At 36.6% G+C, this 19,404-nt stretch overlaps 1 protein-coding gene across 1 annotated transcript in view; it reads right to left on the reverse strand.

Annotated features, from left to right (window-relative positions):
• The window catches only part of LOC107192982 (inositol-pentakisphosphate 2-kinase), a 49,683-nt gene that overhangs the window by 13,015 nt on the left and 17,264 nt on the right, over window positions 1-19,404 (reverse strand). Inside the window, exon 2 of the mRNA XM_015582350.1 lies at window positions 6,300-6,504. Within this exon, the coding sequence (XP_015437836.1) occupies window positions 6,300-6,504 (205 nt within the window). The remainder of the gene's footprint in view (window positions 1-6,299; window positions 6,505-19,404) is intronic.

Here is a 19,404-nt window from a genome sequence, read left to right on the forward strand (position 1 = left end):
AATGTAGTGTCAGTGAAATTTGGTGTCAATGATTGTCGGTGAGGTACGGGTGACCCTTCAGCAACTCCCATCTCGCGCGAACGAGTGTGTGTGATTCAATAGGTCGTGCACATCACAGAGCTTTCCTCGAAGGAAAGCTAGCTCGACGGATGTTGCCTTCGGGTCGTGGCCTTTTCGTAGGAGTGACTGATCGTGCGCGGCTGCTGTGTGTCTGTCTTCCTCATCTCCGTGGAACGTGTGAACCTCTCTCCGCGAAGGCACACCGGGGGACAAGTGGTATACGAGGCTCTGGTTTTAACGTCTTCTACACGAGAGTGTCTGTTGCCGCGAGGATGTCGTCATCATTTCAAGAGCCGCGCGCGCGTAGCTGCAGTCACGGGGTGTGGGGGTCGACAATGAATGGCCGCCATCCGCGATATATGTATACCCTCATTGTTACGTCCTGGTCTTTTTTTTTTTAACGGGGGGAAAACCTTGAAGAAGGTGCACCGTCTCTACTGGGTGTGAAGACGGCCAATGCGGGGTTCCACTCGATAAAAACTTCCCAGTGACCCTCTCGGGCGTGAGGGCTGCGTCCGAAGGTAACCCCGAAAATAGAAAAACGTAACGTGGGGTGAAGTGTGACCACCACTAGTAGGTACTTTCGTACTAGACTTTGTACTTTTTTAAAATTCTTACAAGGGAAGGCACGGAAGTGTCCCTCTCCGATTTTGATGAAACTTCGTATGCTTGTTAAGCGGTTAAAAATAAGGGATACGTATTTTTTTTTGTCGACTGAGACGCGACTTTAAGGGGTAAAACCATCCCTCGAAGTTTCGATCCGAAATTTTTTTGTTATAAACAAAATATATTTTGGACAATTTGTTAGCACCATATTATTCTACATAAAAAACTGCACACCTCGTCCATTACAAGTTTTCATGTATCTCCTCTGGTTTTCGAGATAGTACTTTCGGGTCGAAACTTTGAGGGCTGGTTTTACCCCTTAAAGTCGCGTTTCAGCCGATAAAAAAAAATACGTATCCCTTATTTTTGACTGCCTAACTTGTTAGTGTTCTAGGACACGAGTATATGTATAGAATAACATAAGAGTTAGACATATGAATTTAATATTTTTCTCTCTACCCCCTCTCCGAAATATCACATTCAGTGAAATAAACGTGATTTATCTTTTTCCTCCCTAATCCTATGCTCACGGAATCCGAGTGGCATTAGTCTATGACAATACGATATTATGTATACGTGCTTAATTTGGCGAATACAGTGAACGCGGATATGCAATCATATCCGCGAGCAGTGACATCGATCTGTTGTGTTTCTTAGCTAGGCTAGGGTCTTCTTGTACGCCGCGTTTATTATTAGTAATATAATTCAGAAATAATGTGCATTGAAAGTATATTTGTAAACGTATATTAATTTAACGCGAAATAACCATCTTTGATATTTTGGAGCTGTAAGTTCATCGTTTAAACAATTGATATTTTTTTATTATTCGAGAAGGTGGTACTATATTACTGAGTAAAGCAAAGAATGCCGTAAGTTGACGGTAATTGGTAGAATAATTTCAATGTAATGGTTTCGATATTGTCATTCGGATACAGTCGTCTGGTATCGTTTATGAAAATGAGTAGTAAGATTTTGTAAAGTAATACTTGTAATTATACTAGTTATTACTTTAGTATCACTAGTTATTACTTTGATATCGCTAGTTATTACGTTGGTATCTACTAATTACTATCAAGTTACTGGATTCTTTGTTTAACTCAGTAACATAGTACCATGTTCTCGAATGATAACAAAATATCGATTGTTTAAACGATGAACTTTTAGCCCCAAAATATCAAAGATGACTATTTCGTGTTAAATTAATATACGTTTATAAATATACTTTCAATGCACATTATTTCTGAATTATATTACTAATAATAAACGCGGCGTACAAGAAGACCCTAGCCTAGCTAAGAAACAACAAATCGATGTCACTACTCGCGGATATGATTGCATATCCGTATTCACTGTGCTCGCCAAATTAAACACGTATATATATTCTTTGCTAGATAAACACTTCAACAACAAAATCTTTTATTTAAATCACCCTGTATATCGTTTTTTATAGGACAACTTTTGCAAAACCATTAATAATCAATTCTCAGTTTCACATCGACGCGTCTCGCGTCGCGTACCAGGAGAAATTCTCTTTTATTATAAATGCAATTGTGCCTCCAGGCATTTACACGTCTGGGATCGCAGGAGTCGGTATTTTTGTTTTTTTTTTTCTTTTCGTGACGGAGAATACGGTTCACGTTATCTGATCGACAGGCCGACGTTTCCCGCTGGAAAGTCATCCAAGCGGCGCGGGACTTATCTGGCAAGGAATCGTGGTATCATTTTGTTAGGTCAGTCCAGGCACCAGAAAGATCCAGTTCAGAAGACTCGTCGGCGGCGTGGTCACGCTCCGTGACCAACCTCGCCGAAGCCCCCGACGACCCACACGGAATAAATGCAGCGCAATGGTACCATTATTGTGATTGGTGATGCACCGAGGAGGACCGTGTAACCTCTCTCTTTCTCGTTGTGAATTCATCACCGTGACTGGAGAAGAATAAATCGCGATGAGGGGATAATAACGAATGCGTTGGGGTTCGTCCTGCCATGCTGTCGTTAAGAAATTGGACCGAATGAAGGCGTACCAAAAATCATATATGATCATTTAACTGATAAGACAGAAAAAATTATTCTGTTGGACGATATAACTTCTTTATATTAGAGGCTTTCACGGCTCGGCATCATACAGTTCTCACTGTTGAGGCTTTCGGGTGTAAGCTGTGTCCTTGTGGAATTGTTTTCCCAACGTTTTTAAATTGTTCAACTGAACAATTAAAATTTCTTCTGATTGGTAAGCAATGAACCGGAATATGAGCAAGCTCCAGTATATTAAAGAAGCACCACAAGGCAAACACTAGTACCAGTGTGTCTTTCGACCCCCTGATGAAGCTAGCTGCAATGCTTGCGAAACGTTGGAAAAACAATTCCACAAAAACACGGCTTACACCCGAAAGCCTCAACAGTGAAAACTATATAACTTCTTTATACTTTTATATTTAGAATCTCGATGGAGTTTCAATATGACTGTCACCAATTTTTGTCATTTTTTGTAGACAATTAAATACCTACGAGAAAAGCATTTTGGTAAATCTTTTATGGCCTGCGGGACATTTTGCCTGACCTTCGGCGCGGTCAAACCAAACTTGGCCACGTGTTTTTAATTATCTTTAGGCCATGCGTTTCTTCCTGAAGGGACCTTATCCTCCACCACGAATGTTGGAAAATCCGAGAGATATCCCTACTCCTTCAGGGTTCAACCAATAAGAATTCGTTATTTAGGAAACGTTTTTGACAAAGCATATCGTCAACGAGGGTGAAGTGCGACGTCAGAGGAGCGCCCGGACTTTGTAAATATCAGACTTTAACCAGAACCCACCCGGTGAACATCACACATACACGCACACAAACACACAATATTGTAAATACAGTTCACCAAGAAACAATCAAAGTGTGCTTTATTTTTCATTTCATTTCTAAGGATCGTATAACGGTTCGGCGATTAAATGCGAGCATTGCGCGACCCTCCAGCGCTAAAGGGGTAAAAGAAACCACTCGACAGCGCATGATATCTAAAAAATTACATAACACGGTTGCCACAATTGGAAAAATGGTTAGAAATAAATCGAGAAAAGCCAAGAAGACACGCTAACCGATTTCAACCGGTAAACCGATCGTTATCCCATCAAAAATTATTCGTTCTGTATAGTAAACCCTTCTCCGTCTGGCATTCACCACTGTAAATCAGGTTTCACGGAATATTCGAATTTCCTCGGGCGGGGCCAAAGTCGACGGAACTATGGCTGGGTGAGATTTCAGCGGCGCAGGACGAACCTCAGGGTATTGGTGGGTCTTCGCGCGTGCAAACCTTGCATTTTTCTTTCGTATGGGGGTGGGGGGAGAGGGAGGGGTGAAGAGAAAAGGTGCAGTCAGCAGGTGGACGCGCAGGAAAAAAGGGGCGAGCTACTTGAGAACGGTCAACGAAAGTCGGGAGAGGACTTATGGGGCCTCGAAACGCTTTACCGAACACCTGTCACGGGCAACAATGAGCCCATCGGCGGACATCTGCATTTGTGCGTGCTACCTTCAATAGCTTAATACGCGTTTCTTGCTGTACATATACGATTCAAGGCGGAGAAAATAAAAAATTTAATGTACACTATTCGGTTTCTATACAGGGTGAACCACGAATCGTAATCAGTAGGTATCATTAGATGTGTTCCAATGTACAGAACGAAATGTTTACAAACAGTAGGCAAGAGCTCAACATCGGAACGCGTACAATGGCGGAGCATACGATACTCTGTAATATTACAGTTCGAATATTTCTTTAATCTTTTCTCGACCCAGATGAAAAAGAAAGTAACACATGTTATGTTATGATACTTACCGAATTCGTCTTGAAATCCTCTAACAGATAGGCGTAAAGAAATTATAGGTGTATTTGCAAAAAATTGAAGGTGACCTTGAAAAATCATGAAAAACAGAGTTGACAACAAATTTGCTATAATCACGTGAAAGCGCTCTTGAAACCATGCTATACCTGGTAAAAACATTTTCGATTGGACTGCTAATAACAGAGTAATCCCTACCGATCATGATTCGTGGTTCACCCTGTATAGCGAGGCAATGAGAATTAGCGATGGATTGGAACCTAATTTTTAAATTCTCTATTGGAAATGGGTCCTTGAATAAAAAGTTTTATTCATTATGACTCTTTACTTTACTTACTTTGGCTCAGATAGGACGTCTGGTTACTGCGTGAAACTCTTAAGATGGCTTCCGCAAATTTTTAATAATTATAGATTTAGTTGAAAATTTAGCAGAACGTTCTTAGAAGCTTCAACTTTCAATTGTTATCGAAAAATCGCAAGGTCAACGATCAAATTATTGACAAAGAAACGTTATACAAATTTTGTTTAACACGAGCCTTATGGAACTGTAGTTGATACTGAGAAGTTAATTATTTCTTATTTAGCTATAAGAAATGACATTTTCATACAAAATTAAGTGGTTATAGATTCTTTTACGGAGATTATGATGGCACCGAAAAAAGGATACGTTAACGATCAAATGAAAGTAAAAATTAAAATCAGAGTATGCAAAGTTAGGTTTCAATGCGTTTGGTAGTATCTTCTACGCAGGTTTGTTATGAACGGCAACGTTGCTTGTTTTTCTTTGGGTTATTCAACGAACTTTCCAATTTTTTCTTAAAAATTAAAAAAAAACTTAAATTAGTATTTCATGTTTTTATATCTTATATTGTCTGAAATATGTCATGATAGGTCGTTGAATTCGTCTTTTTGCCGGTTACGACGCAGTATTAAAAAAAAACATTCATTGATCTTAAAAAAACTTAAGTTTAATTTAATATCTCGAAAGATATAAGATTCTCCATGCCACTTCTTCTGCTAACTATTTATTTACCCTACGTATTACACCCTTTCTGGTTCGTTAAAACTCCTTTTGGTCTTCAACATCCGCGGTCTAGTTATTGAAAACGATTAAGATGTTTGAATATTAACTAAAAAATATAAGGTAGACCGGGGTTAATAGTAACAGGGCTTATAATTTCTTAAATAAAACAGACAGCACTATGATAACAAATAATCAATAAATTATGATACTTATTAATTATGACAATTAATTGATGTCATTAAGAAATGTTGTGTTGTGCTAATTATAAAAAGACAATTTATGTTGAGTGCCTATTGATTAAGAAATAATGTTGTGTTGAGCCAATTAAATAGAAAACTATATGTATATAATCTTATGTTGATTCTTTATAATCATTAGTTTTAATTATTTTTCGTCTTTCATTGTGCACAATTTTGCTTAATCTCTTCGTGGTACGACTTTACCCCAGCATTATTATTTTTTGCCCCAAGGTGAGGCAAAAACTAACAATCTGTCTCAGTCAATATCCACGGTCATAATATTTTTAACAATTAATCTAAAAACATTGCATCGTTACAGAACGAATCTTGAATCATCAACCTATCCGTATAAATTAAGAAAACTAAACTAAAATATAGACCTTTTTATTTCATGAAAAGCAAAAATTGTTACATACCTACTTTCTACCCCGGGCTGCCCTACGGAAGAACGAATGTTTCGGATAACGGGAGCAGTGAAGTCGATATCGACAAGGTTTGGGAATGTTCCACGCGAGAAATTTCCGACGGAAATCGTTTTACCTGGCCGGAGTGTTTGAATGGCTTCCGAAAGTCTGGCAATGTCTTTCGCGTCGCACCGTAGAATCTCGGGGATCTGCGTGTACGGGCCTAAAAAGCAGGAAGCCACGCTCCTCACGAATTCCACTTCTCGTTCGGCTCGTTGTCTGCCGCCATCCGGTGGAACATCGTCCGGCAACGACTTCCGGAATCGAATTACCTTGCGCTCCTGAAACACGAGCAGGGGGACAATGACTGTAACGAAATGGAACGAAAGAGACGATTACACGAAAAGAATATTCATAAAATATCCCTTATGCAGCTGTTTAAGCTGAACGAAATAACGGACATTCTTTCGCCTTGTCTGTTTTAAGATGGCGGACAATGTCGGAGGATGAATATTATTGAAAATGGTAGAGCATTTCGTTAAAAGTCAATACTGCATTTTACTACTGAGGAAATGTTTAGCTTTTTCTTTTACTATTTAGGCGTGACAGTGAAAAACCCACTGTTTTTATTTCCGTCTAAATAACAAGTCGATATATGTAGGGTAAACCAACCTGTAATTGACTACATACCAGTGAATGACCATTAGGCAAGAAATGTAATTATAAATTTAAAAATTATTAAATGTTTATAAGTAGAGCGTTGTTGTACTTTTAATATCTCATATCTTTGGTTTAGTGTGTTAAGCAAACATTAATAAGTATAATTCTTATTAAAAATATTTCAAAAATGAAGCAGTCAATTACTGGGCTTTTACACGTTTTACATAAATAATTTTATTAAAATCACGACAAGAATAAGTAATTATTTTTATAAAAATTTCAAGAAAAATATATGTAATTGCAATTTCAACACCTGTTTTGTTGTTATGAATAAACACATTCAAGTATTAATCCCAAACGTCCACAAATGCAACAATTCGGTCATTCACTGCTTGGTTTACCAGTTTGATTTTTTTGAGATTCGTTTTGTTGAAATTGATTTCGTTGAGAATTATCATTGAGCTTGGTTAAAACAGTGGATTACTTGTTGGAACGTCTAATGTTAATACTTTTTATATTTTGGAGTTCTAAACGAACCTGGGTCACCTGAACACCGTTTATGCGAACAGTATACTGTCTAAGTATACATTTAAGGGTTACATACTTTTGAGTTGTTAAATAAGAGGGAAAATTAAAAAATTTTGTTGTACATGCAGAATTATTGTTTATTAAAACTTTAACAAATATATCTTATTATATGTTATTTTCTTAGCAATTTCTAAAAAATTGAGCTATATATCTATCAATAGAACAAAATGGCTGTCATTTAAAAGCGTTTTACTCGAAATGCAGTTTTCAAAATTAGTACCAGATATATTTAAAAGACTATTGAACCAATTTGGATCAAACTTTGTGGTAATATTCTTAAGAGTAAAATCTAGTACTAGACAAAGCGAATGTTTGATTCGTACATGTTTTATTTTTTTTTTAGTAACAAAAGAGGTTGAAAATTTATGTCAGAAACTATAAGTTTACGCTCACACAGACGTCATTTGGTAAAATATTGTTGTTTTCGAAATCGGCTTCGATAAGTACTGCTTTCTACAAAAAACTTGTTTCAGATAAGAGCCCACAGAGACATACCTACCTATCTGCTACCGCAGATGATGTTTCGAAAAAACGGATTATGATTAAATAGCAGCCATTTTCTTCTGTTGATAGATACAACATAGCTCAATTTTTCAGAAATTACTACGGAGATAACATATAATCAGATGTATATTTTGAATTTTTAATAAACAATAATTCTGCAAATAGAAGCATTTTTTTAATATCCCTCTTATTTAACAGCTCAAAGGTATGTAACCCCTTAAGTGACACTGTGCATAGTACAAATTAAAATGTTTCTTATATATATTTTCCATCGAAGGATACTTACAAAGATAAAAAACGACTAAGGAAGAAGACTAAATTTCGATGCACGGAAATATGCCTAGTCACACTGAAGCATTGCTTTCGAAACTGTTCTTAGATGACAGGGAATCCTTTTAGAATTAATTGGCAAGGATAACACGATATGACACCTTGTCAAACATTTGCTGTACGAACAGAATGATCGTGAAGACAAATAAGCAAATTTCTAAGCGACATTTCAGAATTATTTAACCGTGTAACTGCAGAAACGTAGATAATGAAATGCCTTTTAAACCAGGGCTGCTTGTGTGTGTGTGTGTGTCGCTAGTTTCACCGTTGAATCGTTCGCTCAAAGGATCATTGAGCACGTTGACACGTCCATAGTGCAACCGGCCGTGTATTTTGCATACCAACGCCACATAGTTAATTATCTATTATCAGGGACAAATCAATAGGCAACGTCGACCCGCTGTGACATTCAAGAAAATATGCGGGTCAATAGTACAAAAAAAAAAATGTTCAGGTTCGAGATAGCAAGCACAATCGTACACAGTATGTATATGTATATAGTCAATGTGAGTACGCCTTGTTGGTTCACCTTGTCAGTTTCTGATTTCTATTAAAAGCAACGCGGTAATTGCTGCAAACACTTAACGCAGACTTTATTCAAATTTATTTTTAGCAACGTGTGGCACCCTTGGACATTAAACGCAACAATTGTACCGTCATCCGTTGAAATAACTTTTTGTTTACCGAAGGATTCTATACCTCGAACGCCTTTAACGTGAGTTGTACGGCGATATTAATAAATGTTATTAGATGATAGATATATTGGATGTAACGATATATGTAGTCTATTGTTTTAATTGAAAATTTGTATTCGTTCCGAAATTATATAAATCTGTATGCTACCTTAACAATATCCGTTGTATCACTCGTTTGTTCACTGCTGTTTTAATTGAACAGAAAATCGGTAATATATTCTGAATTCGGACTGTATTCTTATCGTATTGGAACCATAATGGATTATTTGTTGGGACAACTATTAGGTAATACACTGCGTGGCATAACTATAAAACCACCCTAAAAAGTTCAGTTCTTCAAGTATGCCATGTCTGAAATCGTGTGGAGAAATGTTTCTTCAGGAAAGGTTAGATTATATGTCCTAGAAAAAAAATGGTTCATTTTTATTTTAACCACAATACATAAGGATTAGTTAATCGATGTAAATAATAAATACTAGTGATACGTAATATAGAGGAAGGTTCACTCTGGTTTTCGAGATAGTACTTCCGGGTCGAAACTTTGAGGGGTGGTTTCACCCCCTAAATTTGAAAACGGGCCGCTATAAAAAAATACGTATCTCTTATTTTTCGGTCCTCTAAAACATATCCGAAAACCAAAGCAATCGGAGGCGGACACCTAAAATACACTCCTTGTTAGTCAAAATATACAGTTAGTTGTCAAAGAACCATGTGCTTTTAAGATTTGAACTAAAGTCTGGAACCTTTTGGCCAACCCACTATTTATAAATCAACCTAAAATCTCAGGAGTGTAAATTGGGGTACATGGCTAACACAACATCGCATTTTAGTGTCTTGTTTTTTTATTTGCGGAGCTACCAAATGCACTAAATTTTTGTACCTATTTTTATTCATTCTATAGAAAGAATTACATACAGAATCATTTATGTTCTATTCTATGCAAGGATGTAACCAATATCTTTTCCGACTTTTACGTCGTCGAATATAATTACAAGATAAGGCGATATGGTCCTCTTTGTCGCCCGACATCTTTGCGAATGAGGAAAATGAAGCTTTCTATACGCTTCCAATACGCTTAAGTGGACAGAAACTCAAGCGTATGACGAGACGCCTTAGTGGATAGTAGGCCTAAGGTCACGTCATTTAAGCAATCTACGGATAGCAGATTGAAGACTTCTGCGCGCAATGGAAATTGTGGTTCGCCACGATATGAAATGTCGTCGTGTACCGAGAACTAATTTTGATCCGTCGACGGAAACTGACGTCGATATTCTTTCGTTTCAAGCCGAGCCACCGGTTGGTTTCACCCGTTTCCTTCGAGTCGTTCACCTTTGCGGCCGCGAGACGAAACTTTACACTCCACTGAACGCCTAGACAATCGCGTCCTCTGTGTTCTAAATGCATAAAATCACCCACGGCCTCGTTAATACCACCAGAGAGGAAATGAGAGTGCTCACACCCGGGAATTCGTTGTCCCCGAGTATGTGTGCTGCACCAAGCGACGAAATCCGGCATAATAGTAGGCACGATAGAGAAAATATTTAGTTCAATGGTAGCACATATCAGAACCACAAATGTACTACATCAATAGGAAGTGGTTTTCCGTGGCATACGAAGTTTTTGCGCGTTAAGAGGAAAATTACATATAGAACGCTGAAAATAAGCTGATGTTTGGGAATTTATTATAGAAAAAACAAATAAATAATTATGAAATTTTCAGTACTATGTACATATATATTGTTTAAAGTTACAAAAAAATCATTTTTTTAAAGTCATCCGCCGAGGGATTGTAGTACCAATAGTATTAGATAATTAAGATTTAAGTCATTTATAAGATTTATTGTGAAAGGTGAATAAATGCAGAACTTGTGATTCCATCTACCTGCCTTGGGCCTCCACTCGCAGCAACCTCCTCGTGGTGAGGTCCGGGCAATCGGTATTATCATCGGTAAAGTATTGCAAACCGAGGATAATATGGAGCTCATGGCTGCGAACTTTAAATCTATCCCATAAAACCATGTTCTATGTTACATCGAACTTGGATTATTCTGAGAAACGGTGAGATTGAAAGTTTGGTAAGAATGTCTAGTACTTCGAATGTTTTAATAAAGTGTTTGAGATAAATATACATGAAACTATCGAAGATTACTTTAGATTCCTTCCCTTATTCTGTAAATCTTTGGATTAGAATAAGAGATTGCTGGAATAAAAAACATTTTGACAGAATATTGGTATAATTGGAAGTTTGGAAATTTTCTAAGTTTCATTTGTTCAAGTTGATTGAAATTCTTAAATATTCTACATGCAAAAACTAACATAATCGTAGTAACAAAAATATTATAGTCGTAGGGTACATTGGAATGTAAGTTTCCGAAAATTGTCCAATCAAAGGCACAGAACAATGGCTCTGGCATTGTTTATAACCGTGGGACTGCTGCGAAATGAAATTTTGAGGAAATCGTCCTTGTGCATCTGTTTTTCCGTTCTATGAAAATCCATGGCTGTTGAGCTATTCGCAGTTATACCTCAAAAAACTGTCGTACGGAAATGGAATATGGTGTTAAATATTTAATTTCGTTAAAATAGAAATTGTAGTGTGGCAAGAAAGCGGGCTACTCTCGCCCACCGATCCACCAATCACTGGATAGCACTAAAAACGAAACACTGAGTTGTAACGTCTTGTTAACAGCGGATAAAAACTTCGTGGACATTAAGGTTACCGAGATTGGTGAATTAAATCCACTCAAATGCTTCTCGACATTCAAGTTCCTGCCGGGTTCGGAGGACTCGATTATCGTCGCGCTTAAGACAGAGGAGTATCTGAGACAAACTTCCATGTACATCGTGGCCTTCACTATTGAAGGTGTTATAATAATGCCGGAGGTTAGGCTGGTGGATAAGAAATTCGAGAGGTTAGAATTTATATAACATTCTATTTAGGTATATCGTTACCGAATTGAAATGAAAATGTAAATAAATGTACAGATTTTCCCCTAAGATAGCAAAATCAACCGATCGCGACCAGTAACTATCGCCTTATCCCGTAATATCGAATTAATTTACAATAATACTCTAAAACGAATAACTATTAAACGAAAGTAACGATACAGAGCATACGAAGGCACTAATAATTCGTTTAATTGATTAGATATCAAAAGTAAAGATCACGTACCTACCAGCTACCTACTCTTCGACGGCAGCGAGCTCACTTCACGCCTTATCGCTCCAACTTCTTCGATGCGAATGACCCTTGGGCCGTTTTCGATTAGTCGCGATCGGTTGATTCTACTATCTTAGGGGAATATTGATTGGTGGGTCGGTGGGCAAGGGTAGCTCGCTTTCTCGCCACACTACAATTTCTATTTTAACGAAATTAAATATTTAGTACCATATTCCATTTCCGTACGACCTTTTTTTGACGTGTACCTACGATTAGCTCAACGGGCATGGACCCTCATAAAACGGAAAAACGGACGCACAAGAACGATTTCCCAGAAATTTCACATTGCAACAGTCCCATGGTTCTAAACAATGTCAGAGCCATGTGTTTTGTGCCTCTGTTTGGTCAATTTTCGGAAACTTACATTCCAATGTACCCTACGACTAATGAATGAATTTAACTGCCAACATATCCCAGACTATCTCCGAAAATTTCTTATTTCAATTCGTTTCGGATGGAAAGTATTTATGTACAATGCCTAATGGAATTTTTACTGCCCCTATCTCAAAGCTTTGAAACGTACGATGTTTTTCTGAACACCATCTGTGATAAATACGTCCCATCAATTTGACAATTACGCTCTTAGGCCGTCCTTGACTGGTCGCGATTGGTTGATTCTGCTATATTAGGTGGATCGCGATTGGTGGATCGGTCGGCGAGGGTAGCTCCCCTTCTTGCCCCACTCCAATTTCTATTTTAACGAAATTAAATATTTAGCACCATATTCCATTTCCGTATGATCTTTTTTTTTACGTATACCTGCGATTAGCTCAACGGCTACTGCTCACAGCCATTAGCTCGATATTATTTTCGGTTTGCAAGACTTTATCGATGGTAATACAGATTGCCTGGGCCTCACCATGAAGAGGTTGCTGCGAGTGGAGGCCCAAAGCAAGTACATACACACAAATCTTATTACATACATTGCTTAGTGCACAACTACAGTGGGTAAAAAAAGTATTAGATCATCCTTTGAAACGGAACAATTTTTGCAATATTCGACCAATTGGATTTGAGTGGCTTTGTGAAGTTAAAAAGATTAGGTTACTAAATTATGTGTAAAATAAATTTTGAATAAGTTCCAGTTAGTGGGAATCGCGAGGAAAATAGGATAGGTCGTTCCTATAGAACTTTGTTATATGATACTGTATTGAAAATTTAATAAATACATTTCGAAGATTTATGTTAGTTATAATACATGCTGAAACTTTGATTGAAATCGGTTAATAGAGAAACGAGCAACAGGCACCGAAAGGTGTAAAAATCTTTAGATTTACTACGGTTGTAGGTAAAAAGTCGCGAAAAACTGCGACTTTCAATATTTTTAACCGTTTGGATCTCGTTGCAACGTTAACCGATTTCGAGGAAATTTTCAGCATTCATCTAACTAACATAAATCTAAGAAATGTATCTTGTAAATTTTCATTACAGTATCACATAAAAAAGTTGCAAAATGCGACCTTTACTATTTTCTTTGCGATTCCGACCAATTGTAACTTTTTCAATATTTTGTTAACACATCATTTAGTACACTAATTTTTCTAACTTCACAAAGAAACTCAAGCCTTTGGTCGCATTTTGAAAAAATTGTTCTGTTTTAAAAGGTGTGCGAATACATACTTTTTAAACTCACTCTAAGTGTTTTGTATTCCCGTGTAATATCGAAATAAGCAAGCATTTATTTAGGGTAAATATTGAATACAAACGGAATATTCTAAAAATATTCATGAGGTTCTTCTCAAATCCCATTTTTTACAAAATTTACTGTGTACAACAACCTAACGCAACTTGTTGAAAGTCCATGTTCCTGAAAAACCATGTTAATAATAAAGTTATAAGCTGCAATAGTCCCTATTTGGGGATCAAGCATATTTAACTCCACCCCTTCTTCTGTGTTGATATTTCTTAAGCTAAGAATTGTATAAAAATTTCGGAAAAAAGTTGGCAGTTTACGGATTAATGTTCACCTTTGGAAAGACTGGCGCGTTCTCCACGCCACTGTAAACGTAGATTCGATATAAATATTGTGCAAATCGCTTGGAAAACTTTGCCTGGCAACAGTTGGCCAACCGGCGAAGCTTCTGAAATCATCGTCGATAAATTTATATTTCTATATTTGGCAATCGTCGAATATTCAGAAGGTAAGTGATCTGATTTCGCCAATTCTTGATTAAGTAGTTTTTGCGGGTCAACTGGCGGCCACTGCACATACGTGACGAATTAAATGAAATTCGGAACATTAGATTTCGCGGTGTCCATGTGAATTTCTCAGGTGGTTGTGTCGCCTCTCATAAACGGCCAATCGATATATCGGCTGTTCTCGTCTCCCGGCTGACGTGGCTGCAAGTTTCTCGTGCGTCACCCACGTCGGACCTAAGTACTCTGTGTGCACGTACAGGTGAAAAAAGGGAATTGCAGGTTGTGTAAAGATTCCAAAAATAATACAGAAGAAAATTATTTTCTATGTGTATTTTTAAACTCAGATGAAGTTAATTAATTTTCAGTGTTATAGAAAAACTTAGAAATACGGCCGTATTTTCAGCCTTTAATGGTGGAATTTTGTTTTGGAAATGTGTATCTGCGTGTGTAATTAAAATCAAGCGATAACGAATATACACTCGTTAAACGCAGAGGAAATGCATTTACTGCAAATTTGAATTAAATTATAACAGAAGAAGGTCTGATTCCTTTATTCTAATAAAAGAAATATATTTTTCAATTTTTACTCAAATCTCAAATTTGATAGCGTAAGATATTTTATTTTTTCACATGCTGAGTATACCCGTCATTGCCGAAAAAGTGGTCATTTCCTCATGACGAGTATACTCGTTAAACACAGTTAAAGAGTTAATTGAAACTTTTCGAATAATTTGAATTGTAAATAGTCTGTACTTATGTGTGAACTTTCTTTTATTATAGTATAGTATTCCAGTATAAAACCGATATGTATATAATTGTTTTTCTCTCCAAAACAGGACAGTGAGTTACCATCATCCCGAGCTGTCGAAATGATAGTTATTTTATGATAAGTAAAATACGGATGTTTATGCGCTGTTAAATTGTTTACTAAATCATGTTTTCTACACGTTCAATGCGAACTTTCAAAGTATAGTTCACCGATCATATTTAGAAAACTTGATCCCGCTTGAACTCCTTTTTAGAAAAAAATTGTTTAAAAAAGTTGAAGTTGAAATGAATGTGACTGCCGAAAGAAAGTATCGATGTCTACTTAGTATCCCATCAAAAGTATCGATACCTACTTGTATTGAAGGAAACGAATACAAAGTTCTTGTTTCTTAATATAATATATTTTAACCAGATTTGAGCAGAATTTTATTCGAATAATACATAGTGAAAAGCTGCGATATCTAAAGGCGTCATCCTGAGCTGTAAACAGTTAATGAGATTAAATAATTGTTTGTCAAATATCGACTCATTCAAGAAGAAGTATTATTTTGTTATAGAAATTGGAATATCCGCGTTTAAACGATAAAAAATGATGATCTACTTTTTATCTTTAACTTTAACTTAATATTGTACTTTTTTATCTTTTGTTCGTTATTCGAAACTCTTTATTTAAATAATAAATTTGCCCATCTCTGATTTCAATGAAGATATATTTATTATAATGAACACTTATTAACAAAGACATATTTTATTAACGAACATTTATTAACAAAGAAATATAGCTGGGCGACAACCACCTTCACATTCATTAGCTTTCATATCGATGACTCACTCCATTCGATACGAGTACTTTTTTTTCGATACCGAGTATATATCGTAATCAAAAGTATCGATACTAAAAATACTCGGTATCGAAACGAAAGTACATATCGATTATTTATTTGTATTTCTTGGATCGATTCATCCCTACATGTAGCCCATCTCGAACTAAGACCGTAAGTGGTTCTGTATTCAACACACAGTTCCCTAATTCCTTCATTTCACATAGTAACGTCACACATTTGGCCAGTTGAATCAGAAACTTTAAGGCAATTTTCGCGAAAAGCGGATCGCCTCGTACGAAATAATATCTACGGTCTCTAGTATCCACGGTGAGCAAAATTTGAGTCGAAATCGGTGACCCAAACGCAGCAGTAGCAAGTTCCCCTCATTAAAACTTCCCCCACGACACCTTCCGCGGTTTTGAAAGGCAAAGTTCATCTATCATTCATTGGGATCCCCACTTAACCAGCTTACTTCCCCTACCATCGAACTGTTTCATCCCTTCCACCAGTACTCGAGGTCAACGGCCATCGTTTCGCCGTCCTTTTCCTTCCCCCCTCACCTAGACACGCTGTATCGCTATCTCTCTCACTCTCACTGCCTCTCTCTCTCGTGGTTCTCGGTCACGTGTGCGCGGTACCACGTGCGCACTGCACGCAAAAGAAACGTAACCTCACTCAGTCGCTCGCCGACCGTCGTCGTTCCGGTTTTCCTTCCTTTTTTTTTTGCGACCACCGTGTAACCAAGTAAGCTTATAATACAATTGATTTCATGAAAATCCTTTGCTTCCTTGAACGGAAAACTATCGTACAGGAAAAACGATTATTGGTGGCATAGCATCGACAATAACCAAGTGATTTCGAATAGACCGCGGATTTTTATGGAAATTCATCGTTTTATTAGGTCGTCGTATACAGGGTGGTTCACCAGGTATTACCACTTCGATTTACGTGACTGTTATTATTCGTAGCGAAAAATGTTAAAAGTTCGTATGACCTCTACGCGTTCCCCTATAAAGAAGCTATTAATTTGGACCAAGTCATTCTTGCTACTTGACTGCGTCAGCAAGGGATTTCAAGACGTCGCATTAATTACTAATTTATGCAAAATGTTATTTAATTTCTTTTTTTACTATACTTCCGATGTCTTTCTTTGAAAATACATTGTTTATAAATGCTAGATATTTTTGGAAGCTTAACAATAAAAACCACTAAATATTACATTTTTTGGTTTAAAAATCGATATTATATTATATAATACCGATAATAATTAATTTATAAGGTTATATTTTGTACAAAACAATATACTGAAAATTTTAATAATGTTTTATAGTATGGTACCGGTCAGTTCTAAACGATATATGTATAAAAGACGCATTAATACGTGTCTCACATACAATGTGTTAACATTAAAATGTGCAGCTCCTAAAACCATTCAACTTTACGTGAACCATTTTTTCGTTACAAATAATAACAGTCACGTAAATCGAAGTGGTAATATTTGGTGAACCACCCAGTATATATGAAACTTCGAATTTTCTGATTGGTGTAGGTATTTGGTTACGCTATCATGGATGAGAATAATGTTAACTGTGGTTGGTACTTGTAGGTTAAGTTTGAATTTGTGCTAAACCTTTTTGACCGAATACTTCGAAAAAGGGGAGGTATACAATTCGAATATGTTGTTTTTTTTACGTATGTTCAGCGATTACTCTGCAACGGATGGACCAATCGAGATGAAACCGTCTACATCCTGTAGAGATTGCTCCCTTGCTGGTCCCGTTTGCAAAAAATTTTCGATTGTTTTTATTTATTATAAACTATTGTTTGTAAGAAATTGTGAATTCAAAATTGAATAATAAACATTCTTTAAGAAAATATTGTTAAACAAAATATTATCTAAACAGTCTACTGAGTTAAAATCTGTAATCAAATATTTTTTTTTACTTTTAAAAGACAATTCAGGTCTGAAAAAGTTAAAATTTTTTTATTTCACTATATTTTGCATGATAGTAAGTGCAATAAATGCGTTAACATTGAGTAGTCTGCTCATGAAATAATAAATCGAGAATGTAGAATCAAATATTTTCACAGAAGGCTTTGGTTTGGAGAAAATTGCCCTTGAAAAATATCTGGAACGTATGCATTCGTGCTTGCACCAAGTAGAACCGGCGAGTACTGGACAGACACTGGCCAATTTGTTCTGAGTGTCTGCCTATTACCGATAATTTCTATTTACGAAGATGATTCTAATTAGACTGAGCATTTTATGCAATTATAGCACATACATGTAGAATGATTTAATAATAATGTAGTATTATATACACTAAAATGGTTTAAAATTCAGTATAATTAAAGGTTTGAAGAGATTTTCATTTCAATCAGAATCTGACGGAACCCTTAATTAGAAGTATACAGGGTGTTCCGGAAGTCGTGGCCGATTCGGCCAGGTAGTGATTCTAAAAGAAGAAATATGTCTTAAAAAAAGAATACGTTTCTTTCGTTTGTGCTTCCGCTCTCGAGAAAATCGAAATTGAAAATTAATTTGAAACGCCTGTATTCGTCACGGTAGTAAGTAGAAACGGATTACAATGGACAGACACGCTAGCCAAGTTCTATTTAAGCCTTTCAGAGTCGAAAGTGACTAACTCCAGTTTCTCAAATTTTTCAAGTGTTTCAAATAAATTCGTAATTATTGATTTGTCAAATTAATCACTTTGGCAAATGAACGGCTCATTTAATTATACGCGTATCCAGCAGATTTTCAAATTCGATTATCTCGAAAACAAAGCTTCAAATGAAAAAATGTTATTCTTTTTTTGCGACTTATTTTTGCAAACACTCTTCTAGTTTCTATAAATTGGCCCATAAGGATCAATATTTACATGAATGTCCATAGTCTAATTAATAATTACTATCTTTAATATATTTTTGCACAGTAACCTGATATGAAACTAATAGTAAGAAAATCGCAAGGTCGACGTAGGTAGGGGAGACAGTACCATGATCAATACTTCCCACAAATTGAAACAGCGAAGCACTCGAGTCCTTTTCGTAAACATGCGAAACTGTTAAGCTCTGTGATTTTACAACCGTATCCTACACATTAAAATATGTCATTCCACATTTTCGAATTATTTTCTCATACAGAACCACTCGTTTTGAGTCGTACCACCAGTTACGAGACACACTGCGGAATGATCGAACTTGATTGCTGACGGACCCCATTCACTACTACTCACTAATGCTCAGTGGACTACTGACTAATGAAAGTCGACATTGCGTGTCGTGATCGTCTATGACTGTTCGATAACTATCCTCAACGAATGCATCCATTCGATTCCCTCCTAAAAAGCGCCTCAAATATATTTAAATGTTCCGATGAAACAGATTACAAATAAGGTTATTACGCAAATGCAACGAGTAAATTGCAAATTCCGTCATAGCTTGTTGCTTTTCACGTTTCTACAGAGTCCAATATTGAGGGACTGCACGTAGATTCAGCGATGGACATAT

Source organism: Dufourea novaeangliae, unplaced genomic scaffold, assembly GCF_001272555.1.
Source record: "Dufourea novaeangliae isolate 0120121106 unplaced genomic scaffold, ASM127255v1 scaffold488, whole genome shotgun sequence".
Taxonomy (NCBI): domain Eukaryota; kingdom Metazoa; phylum Arthropoda; class Insecta; order Hymenoptera; family Halictidae; genus Dufourea; species Dufourea novaeangliae.